The 10,673-nt window shown below is 40.4% G+C and overlaps 1 protein-coding gene across 1 annotated transcript; it reads right to left on the bottom strand.

Annotated features, from left to right (window-relative positions):
* Positions 1–1,809: 1,809 nt before the first annotated feature.
* Positions 1,810–10,288, bottom strand: LOC115623964 (intraflagellar transport protein 56). Its single transcript, XM_030518532.1, has 5 exons — positions 10,268–10,288; positions 9,827–9,970; positions 2,598–3,473; positions 2,078–2,538; positions 1,810–2,008 (listed from the first exon to the last, which is right to left on the bottom strand). Exons 1-5 carry the CDS (start codon positions 10,286–10,288, stop codon positions 1,810–1,812), a joined length of 1,701 nt encoding a protein of 566 aa, XP_030374392.1.
* Between the last annotated feature and the right edge of the window lie 385 nt (positions 10,289–10,673).

The following is a 10,673-nucleotide window of genomic DNA, read 5'->3' as shown; positions in this document are numbered from 1 at the left end:
ATTGGGGGGTAGAGTAGAGGAGAGAGATGGGAATAGCCGCATGGGAAATCTCTGCTAGATTAGCTTACAGACGATATCTGATTTAGGAGGCAGCATATGGGCTGTAGGAGTATTTTTACCCGTTTGTCTCAGCATCTTGTTAGAATGCAGTCTTCACATCACAGTTTTGGCAAAGAATTAAGGAAGCTTTTCTTCAAAATTAAATGCAGTTAGGTCTGCTTGAAAGATTCTTCTTATTGCTAAAGCATTTTACCTTGACAATGTTCAAAAAATATTACCCTTTCTTATAGGGATCCTTATTTATCAGAATATATATTGTTTCAACAGTAAAGGGAAGCTTTTTTAATTTTAAATTTCCAGGAAATTTATTAAATATATTTTAACCGTTCCACTCTTTCAAAATGATTTCTTCCTTAAAATCAAATAAAATATTTGCATCAATGAAGCATTTTGTAGCGCTTTTTGGTGACTTAAGCCTGCAGACAACATCAAAAAGTTTACCAATGGTTGGCAACTAAATTTTTGTTAACCTTTATTCTTAATTTTTTCAAATGCTGCAAATACTAGTATTTATGCTTCGTCACTATCTGCCTTATTTAAAGTTTTTCATTTGCGTACGCTGATTGGGTCGCGCAATTCGTCCATAGAAAATGTTGCTCATCATTTTCGCATTTCCACCAAATATTGAGTTCTGCCTTTTGGCTAAAACATATTTGTATGCTCAGTATTCGATTGCTGAATGTATTGCAGAGAGTTATCGCTAGTTTGTGTACAACAAAATAAATACTCGCATTGCCATTTCATAACTGTGTCCTTTCATCAAAATATTTGGCAAAAAGTTTTGCTATAAAATGCAAAACCTTTCAAATAAAAGGCAACATGTTTTGTAAACATTTTTCAAGGAATCAATCAACATTGAAATATATGGAAAATAACTGAAAAGCTACTGATATTGCTTGCTTAATTTTAGATTTGGTCATGACTTTATTTAAAAGTTGCACGCTTTTTTTTAGTCCGCTTAGCAGCTATTCGAAAAAAAAGAATTAATTCTATCCAAACAAAACTGATATTAGAAATGTTGTTCGCCACTAGCTTTTATAACTATACCCCATTCAGCCGACACGCCAAACTACTGAATATTTGTTTATGATTTTTATTGTTTATGTTATATACAAATTTTCTCAATGCCTAGGTTTCGCAATTTGAATATCCTTTATGGATTTTAAGGACGTGCATTTTCAGTACATCCGCCTAAAATGTTCGCTGAAAAGTATTTTGATTTTTTTTTTTTGCAACAAATGACTGAAACACTATTTCAAACACAAAAATTTATTTATTATTTATTAATTTATTTAAAATGTATTTATTTAGTTTTTTCAATGTTCAAAGGTAAAGGGAACCACGGAACAATGTGAGAAATAAACTTAAACAATAACATTTACAATCGATGCGTTTAGGTCTTATAAACATTCGTCAAATATAAATGGAAATATTTTGGACAGAACCTACCCCAACAATTTGTTGAAGTTTTCTTTATTGATCATATGCATAAGCTATTTTTTAAATGCATCGTGAATTATTTAATCAAAATTTTAATTTTTTGGCGGAAGCTGCCTACGCCCCTCCAGCGGGCTCAAAATTAGGGCCATAAACTAATGTTTGAAACCGCATAGCGGAGTTCTGCCAGGAAATTGTTGAATAGGTGCCTCAACTAACTATAAGCTAGAATTTTTTTATTTTTTTTATTTTAATTTTATTATTTTTGTTCATGTTAAGTTCTTTTATTTAATTTCATTTGTTACAAACAGCTTACTTAAAGGTGTTTATATGCTTCCTTATGGTCTTAATCATCAACTCGGCCTGTGCATTCGATGATTCACGCAGCAGTCCAATAACTTCCGAAATACCGCCGCCGGGACGTCCTCGATGAGCTTTGGTGACCATCGCATATAGAACGCCAGCGCAGGCACCACGTTTACCCTCCCAATTTTCGGGACTGGGATCAAGTCTTTGAAAAGTTTAGTTAATGGAGAACGTAGCTGAATGAAATATCTATAGTACAACTATATATACTTACTTCTCTAGCATATCAAACGCCTTGGCAGCCACCCAAAACTCCTCGCACTTGTAGCATTCATTGGCAATCAGTTGCAGGAGTAGAAAAGCCTCGGCATTGGTGTCTCTGGTAATAAACACATTCCAGGCTAGCTCAGGATGTCCGGAATGTATGTGACACTTGGCCAGGATCATGCAGTAGGTGTGCTGATTTTTAATGTCCATATCAGTGATCTGTACGAGCAAGTCCTCGGCCTCCTTGTAGTATCCTGTGGCGCACTTTGCCTGAGCAAAGTTGTAATTGAAAACGTCATCGTTGACGAAATAGCTGCGTATGGAGTTCATGTAGACCAGCACCTCCTCGAACTGCTCGTAGAGAAAGAAGGCGGAGGCCATGCTCTGGCGCCCTGGGATCGTATCGCATTCTGTGGCCGAGCTGCCCACCAAATGCAAATTCTGCTGGGCTGTCTTAATGTGCTCCTTCTGCTTGGAGAGGAGAGATGCACATGTGTGATGTGTCATTCATATTTTGAGGCACTCACCGATCCCAGCTGCTGTCCGAGGGCCGCATGCACCACACCCTTCAGTATATACTCATGTGGCACCGTGGGCTGCACCTCTTTCATCAGGGCGTGCGCCTCCTGTATGTCGCCCTGCTTTAGATAGTAGATGGCCAGATTTAGTCTGGCCTCGGGCACAATATTCAGCAGCGAAGGGAACACTCTCAAGGCGCCTTCGCCATTGCGAAACACCACCAGATTGTGGCGAATCAAGTCTGCTCCGAATGTGCCATTATCTGCTATGTTCTTGATCTCCTGTTCGGCAACGCGTCCGTTGAACAGGCGAAAGCGATTGCAGGCCTTCAGATTGATGGCAATGGTGCTGTCCCCATGCTGGCTCAAATACACATCCAGCACCTCCTGCGACATGTCGTAGTAGTCGAGCTTATAGAAGCACAGCGCCAGATACACATTAATGGCCAGAAAGTCCTTGTTGTCGACCAAGACGCGCTTGTACACATCGATGGCCTCCTGGTAGTGGGCACGCATATAGTGCATGGAGGCAAGGCTCAGTTGCTGTTCCACAGACGGCGAGTCCTGCAGGACTTCGTGAAACTGATGCCACTGCTCCTCGTTCGACAACTTGTGGGCCAAGTGGAAGAGCAAACGCTGCTTCAGCTCCATTGTATGCGGATTATTTTCCATCAATTGCTGCGCCTCCTCGTACAGTCCCAAATAGAACATGCAAACGGCAACATTCAGATCGAGATCTGGCAAGTTGTTGTCTGTTTGTGCGCTCGACTTAATCGTCCTGTACTGCTCCAAGGCCTGCTGATAGTCGCCCAAATGAAAGTTACAATAGGCGGTCCATTGATCGATGTGTCGCTGTTTACTTTCATTGTCCTCCTCATTGGCGTACTTAAAGGAAAGGATTCAATTACTATAAAACAAGGGACATGTGTGTTGAAAGCAGTAGGAACGATTTCTGATAATCAATCGAACGCGAAGTGCAAAATTTGTTTAAGAGAACCATGCCTGAAACTTTCTTTGTTATATATTAATTCATTCGATCTTTTCTTTGTCATTGAGAGCACAGTAGAATCTCGAAAAAGTTAACTTTTCAATTAACTTTTCTAATTGTATAAATTTGTCAACTGTTTCAAACTGTTTTTATAAATTAGATACAAACATGGGTTAATGATCAATACGATAGTGAAGACGACATACTTACCCTTGACTGGCTTGATTAAATCAAATAAATTCTGTTTTAAAAAGTTTCAAGATTTTTCTTTGTCGTTAAAAATTACAATTTTGTTTGCTCTTAATTATAAAAAAATATATAACAAATTTAAGTAACGAGGAGTCACTAATTGGGCAAAATATTCAACAAGCAAATAAGAGCTTCCCGAAAGCAATTAAAAGCATCAATACTTTGATGAAATAATAGATTATGTCAATATGTGTTGAGAGCTAATTCACATATGGAAATAAATTAAGCGTATTATTATTATTTTTTTTTTTTTTTTTTTTTACATATATACAATTTATTAAACTAGTTTTCTACTACCAATATGGCAGCTTAAGCTAGTTGAAAGTTAGGGAATACAAAAGTTGTCTATAGTAAGCATCTATAGGACGCACTTATATCTATGTACATATATACAATATTTACAATGTTTTACATTAGAAATGAAATTATATTTTATGATATATATTATATATTTTATACAAGGGATCTTGTGGGGAGATCCTTTGGATGGCACTTCTTCAATCTTCTCTTCTTAGGTTTGGACAGGAGCCGCCTCGCTAGTGCGTTGGGGTGACTGCCGAGTCGCTTCTCGTAATTGCTTGCGTGCATTTGAATGACATCGCCAACCTTGGGGACACATAAGTCTCTTTCGATGTCCCTAGTGCGCATATACCAGGGAGCGTTGCATATTTTTCTGAGTATTTTAGCTTGCGCAACTCTTATTTTATTTAGGTTCGATGCAGCGGCAATGCCATAAATTGGTAGCGCATACTTCCATATTGGACTTAATATGGACTTGTATACTGTCACCTTACTGTGCAGGGACAGCTTGTTGCATGGTGCAAGCAGCCATGCCATCTTTCCGGCTTTCGCCATGACCGATCGCTTGACCATTGTTGTATGCTTGCTGAAGTTGAGTCTTCTGTCCAGAATTACACCAAGATATTTGTGCGAATTTGTATGACTGAGCGTGGACCCCAACATTGTGATATCTCCGCATGACGACGGCCTTGTTGTAAATGTGACATTCGCACACTTGCTGGCGTTGATACCAATGTTCCAATTCAGAGCCCACTTCTCGAAACTACTTACATACTGCTGTAAGGCTTCCGAAGCTACATCGATATCTCTGCTTCTGGTAAGCACCGCAGTGTCGTCTGCGTAAGTAGCTATTAGTGCGTCATCCTCGTATACTCCAATGATCTCTTGCGGTGCAGGCATATCAGCAGTAAATAATGTATACAGGGTAGGACCGAGAACACTGCCTTGGGGCACTCCTGCACAAATTGAGCGCCTCGTGGATTTCACTCCATCAACAGCAACTCTGAAGCTTCTGTCCCTTAGAAAGCTTTCGATGAGTTGAAACAATTGAGGAGTTAGCATGCCTTTCAATTTGCAGAGGAGACCATCATGCCACACTCTATCAAAAGCTTGTTTAATATCCATAAACACAGCCACTGAGTACATCTTTTGCTCCATGGCTTCCAGGGCGAAGTTGACCACACGGTGGAGCTGTTCCGGTGTTCCGTGACTTCTTCGAAAACCAAATTGCCATTTTGGAATTCTGCGCGCCACGGCTTCGAGCTGGAGAATCCGGTCCAGAATCACGCGTTCCATCATCTTCCCGAGGGCAGGTAGCAGACTAATCGGCCTATATCCATCTACTTCAGTATGCTGTTTCTCTGGCTTTGGAATCATCGTAATTAGCGCCATTTTCCAGCAGTTTGGAAAGTGCCTCAGCCTGAGTATGTTATTCATGAGCAAGACAATATACAGCAGAGCCCTTGTGGGGAGCAGTTTCAGCGTCCTGTTGTCTAAAAGGTCTTCTCCAGGCGCTTTTTTTACCTTTAGATTTTTTATCTGCTGTACCACTTCTTGAAGTGTAACTGGGCTTGCAGGCAAGGCCATTTGGAATGGCATCTCCAGCCTAAGCTCGACTACCCTTCGCCTATCTGCTGATGTAAAGTCAAAAGGCTTAAATCTTTCCTCTAGGCTGTTTGCAAAGATTTCAGCTTTCTGCTGACTGGAATAGCTCCATCCACCTGAAGGATCCTTAATTGGAGTCTTAGGGATGACCAGCCTCTTGAATCGCCTCGTAAGCTTCCAGAGCGAGTAATTAAATGATGCATCTGGACCAGCACTTTCCAATATGTCATCAATTCTGCCTTGTCTGATTTTAGCAAGCTCTTTTTGCAGTCGATTGGACAGTCTTTTGTAGATTTGATGAATGCGAGTATCTCCAGTTCTTGCATATTCTTTCCTGACTCTTCTTTTCAGGCTTAAGAGCGCAGCAGCCGTTGGTGGTAGACTAGCTTGACTATGTTGGGTTGGCAAGCGTAAAGTTTTCGGTGCAGCAGAAGACGCAGCCAGTGAAATGTTCTTCATGAGGATTGATATCGCGTCTTCGATATCCTCTGGGCTGTTAATTTCGACGTTCAGGTTAATTCTTCTTTCGAGATCGGCTTTAAAAACATCAATACGGGAGCCAGGTGGTAGAATATATTCCCTCTTGGGATTATATTGCGGTGCATGATGTAGCGTCGCTACTACTGGAAGGTGATCCGATGCGAGCTCATATTTTGTTTCAACGGTGAGTCTGTTTAGGGCAATCCTGTTGACAATAAAGAAGTCTAGTGCAGAGGGGTTAAGCCGTGTGTTGTAAGAGTAGAAAGTTGGCTCTCCAGTAGCAAGAACTTGGCAAGTAGTACTAGCTATGGCCTCTTGCAAACACCTTCCTCGCCTGCAAGATCTGGAATTACCCCACCATTGGTGTTTTGCATTAAAATCACCGCCTACAATAACTTATCTCCTAAGGTTGCAAGCAATAGATCAAAGTCGGCCCTGCACCAAGCTTCATTGGGAGGAAGATATAGGGAGGAGACTTTGATGCTTCCACCATTCGTCGGTATAGTTACGCTGGCCGCTTGGATGCTTGTTTTTAGAATTGGCTCATTCTGTGAATGAGCGATACTTGATCTAATGATGACTGCAGAACCACTTTTAGCGGTGCCACTGGGATGATTAGCGTAGTACTGGTCGTATCCTGGCAAATATGCGTTCAAGCCAGGACGCATATGCGTTTCGGTTATTAACATGATATCGATCGAGTTTGAACTTAGGAAAAGCCTGAGTTCATCATTGTTTTTGACCAGGCCCCGTGCGTTCCATAATCCGATTTTTAACAGCGGATTTAACATTTGGATATTAGTTTTTGTACCAAGTCACGGAAGGCTCTATTGGAATCCATATTTTCCTGAATGAGCTTATACATTTGATCCATTCTTGCGTTTAGATCAAAAATCGCCTTTTCCAGCATACTAAATTTATTGTTTAGATGCCAATCTTCAGCGGAAATGTGTGCCCGGGGCGAGTTTTGGTTTGTTGGCGCGATGGTACGCTTTCCTTCAATTGGCCTTGCTGCATCAGCGTAAGAGAAGCCACTCTTAACAGCAGAGCTTGAGATGAACTGTACTTTATTGCCTTGGTTGTTTGGGTAACTCCTATTGCTACCGATGACTAGACCATCTCTCGGCAACCTCACAGCTGGCTTAAGTTTTTTGGCTAGATCAATTCTTACCTTGCAGCCTCTGAAGCTCGACATGTGGTCTTCGCCGCAATTAGCGCATATAAATTCCCCATTATCATTCAGGTTACATGATTTTGAGCCAGTATCATGGTCCCCCGAGCATTTACCGCAAACCGGCTTTTTAAGGCAATAGTTCCTCGTGTGCCCGAAATCTTGGCATCTGAAGCATTGTACCAGCTCTTTACTCTGTTTGGCCTTTGATATTGTAACCCTGTGTCTACCAATTTGAGTTATTTTTAGTGCCTCAGCAACGTTGGGTGCGTTCTGGAGGTTAACGTAAAACATATTTTGTCTTGTTTTGACATTATTTATGTCCTCACCATCCTCCTCATTAATTTGAATGTTACGCCAGTCCGGTTTTCTGGGGCAATATATATTCAAAACTGTAAAGCCCTTGTCGGTAAAGGTGCGCTCTATTAATTGCCTGGGTACATTGGGATGAATATCTCTGAGCACCAATCTGCAGGGTTTGTTCTCCTTCAACTGGTGGTGCCAGAATTGACAATTTTGATTGGACAATAATTTGATTATTGCACGAAACGCATTCGAATTCTTCGTATAAATACGCGAGATCCCAGATTTCGATGTGCGTATGTCGTAATCGTCAGGGGAGACAGCAGAATTGAGCGCCACCTCCAGCTTATCCAATTTGTTAACTTGTGGCACACATATAGCAGGAGGCTTAGGAATACTACTTCCCTGCTGGAAACGGCTGGCTTCATTTTGCTGGCTCGATGGATCTTCGGAATCTGGCTCTTCCATTTCCATAATGGAATCAGCTTCTTCCGAAAGGGCTGCAAATCTATTATTTTGAAGCGCTGCCGGAGAGGAGGACGCAGTTCGTTGTCCCTGGGTTGTATTGACAGGAGTTGGCTTATTTTTTTGAGCCGATTTTAGTGACTCGACGGCTCCTTTCCGCTTCCTATTAATACCGGGTACTGACATTTGAAACGAGCAAAATTTGTCCAGAGTTGGATTTGCAACTAAGTTTGTGATTGAAGCCGGTGTACTCACAACGGCGGGTGTGGAGCACAAACTGCCATTTGATGTCGCTACTGTAGTATACATTGATTGAGAGTTCACCACAGAAAATGTTAGGGTACTTGTAGTCGATGTACAAGTGGTTGAGGCAATCCAGTTACTGGTTGAGCTTGACGGCTTTAAGTATGGTTTTCCCATTGACATATGCAAGTCCTTGGTTATTTTTGCTCTCAGCTCCGAAGGTGATTTACCAGAAATTTTTCTCATCTCCACGTACTTCGGCAGCTTATTGACTACTTCCTCAGCTGCTCCGAGAGCGGCCGAGTCTTCATCAGCATTCATTTACGTGAGATAAGATGACTTGCAAAAACAAGCAAAGAAGAAAAATTCTGGGCTGTCTCTGCTTCGATGACGTGTATACGTCAGCAGAGCAGCCCCATACAGCAGATTAATTGTTGATTGGAATCCAAGAAAATAAGGATACTAAACGATTGCCAAAAAGCCAAGGTGAAACTAGGTTTCCGGGTGATTTTTTTTTTTTTTTTTTTTTTTTTTTTAACGCACTATACGCGAAATAATTGAAAAAGAGGAATTTACTACAATTTTTCACGGAGCGCACAATAAAAAGTCGACTAGTCACTTTGACAGCTACGATTATTATTATTAAAACAATATTTTTATTTAATTTCGACAACCGCTTAGAAAAGTTAATAGTTCAAAAAAGTTAACTATCCTGAGGACATTTCGGTTAACTTTTTCGAGATTCTTCTGTTTTATAATGTTTTAAGATTTTTCTTTGTTGTAAAAAATAACAATTTTATTTACTCTTAATTTTCAAAAAAATAAAAGAAATAAAAAAAAAAATGAAATATGTAATTATGTCACTATTTCACAAATGAAAATAAATTAAGCGTATTTTCTCCGAAAAATCGATATTTTCAAATTTGACAACCGCTCAAAAAAGTTATTGGTTAAAAAAATTGATTAAATCATTTGCACATTACAGTTCACTTTTTCGAGATTCTACTGTACCTAGTTTTATAAAACGCGCCATTGATTCCCAAAGGCAATTTTTTTTCTTTACTTAATGAACTTATTTGCGGAACTATTTGGTCTTTTTTTTGCCACTATTAATTCTCCTTAAAGGGGCTCTAAATAGTTTTGAATTGATTGCTAAGTAGTCTTGGCTTGCATCTACACTTTTAAAATTAAGAGAAGTAAAATGTTAAACTCGCACCCGACTCATTCATACTCTTTAATAAGTGGTGGTAACTACTTAACTTGTAATGAAATAAATAAAACAAGAGTTAAGAATCATGAAAAGAATAACTTGCTGCTTACAAATTAAGAAAAATGAAAAGAATAACTTGCTGCTTAAAAGTTAAGTTAAATGAAAAGATTGAGATTAAATCACTATCACAATCACTCATATAGAGGCTCGTAAGTAACAGTTACCTCCAGGAAGGCTCTGGCGCCCGTATAGTCCCGCTTGATGATGAAATCCTCGAGCGAGGCAGGTGCTGGCGCCTTCCGCTGCATTTGTCCGCCGCTGGGCGCATGCCTTGAGCTCGCCGAATCCGTTTTACCACGCGAAAGTATCTATAAAAGTGTTTATTAAATTATTTGATATTTTCCGCTGCATTTTCTTACCATTTTCCAATGCTATCTTATTCGCTTATGTTGAGTTCGTTTGCTTTTCGTGCTTCCTTGCTTCCTTGCTGGCTGGTTGGTTTTGTTGTGGCTTGAAGGCGCTTGGTTACGGTTGCTTGGCAACTTGGCAACGCGGCGTCGATAAAGCAGTTCGAATGCTTCACTGCACTGCCAACGAAGCACGGCAGAGCCAACTGTTGCTTTACATCTTGGTGGCCCAGAAGTAACCCCGACTACGAGACGCACTATGGAATCCCGACTTTTCATTTCTGATATGCGCTATTCTGTTATTCTGTTGTTATTTTCCTTTCGCTCTGTAGCTGATGCAGCAGATATTTGTTTTTCATTTTTTTATGTTTTTTTTGTTTTTATACCCTGTACCCAAAGGGTATATTAGTTTTGTGCGAGTGTACATGGAACACACAGAAGGAGGCGTGGCAGACCCCACAAAGTGTATATATTCTTGATCAGCATGACAAGCGGACTCGATATAGCCATGTACGTCTGTCTGTCCGTCTGTCTGTTCGTATGTCTGTCCGTCTGTCTGTTCGCATGTCTGTCTGTATGAACGCAAGGATCTCCGAAAGTATAAGAGCTAGAATAACCAAACTTGGTACCCAGATTTTCCTGAGCTCAAGAAAGGACGAGTTTG

This window comes from Scaptodrosophila lebanonensis, unplaced genomic scaffold (assembly GCF_003285725.1).
Source record: "Scaptodrosophila lebanonensis strain 11010-0011.00,11010-0021.00 unplaced genomic scaffold, SlebRS2 tig00000053-arrow-pilon, whole genome shotgun sequence".
Classification (NCBI taxonomy): domain Eukaryota; kingdom Metazoa; phylum Arthropoda; class Insecta; order Diptera; family Drosophilidae; genus Scaptodrosophila; species Scaptodrosophila lebanonensis.
This window is presented reverse-complemented; position numbering and strand designations above follow the sequence as displayed.

Bases quoted from the DNA above. Each gene is read 5' to 3' on its own strand.
- LOC115623964 (XM_030518532.1), bottom strand. From the start codon at position 10,288: ATGAAAAGTCGGGATTCCATA. The intron at 3,474-9,826 runs GTAACTGTTACT...CTTTCCTTTAAG, and splicing joins GCGCCAGAGCCTTCCTGGAG to TACGCCAATGAGGAGGACAA. The intron at 2,009-2,077 runs GTAAGTATATAT...AACTTTTCAAAG, and splicing joins GCGTTTGATATGCTAGAGAA to ACTTGATCCCAGTCCCGAAA.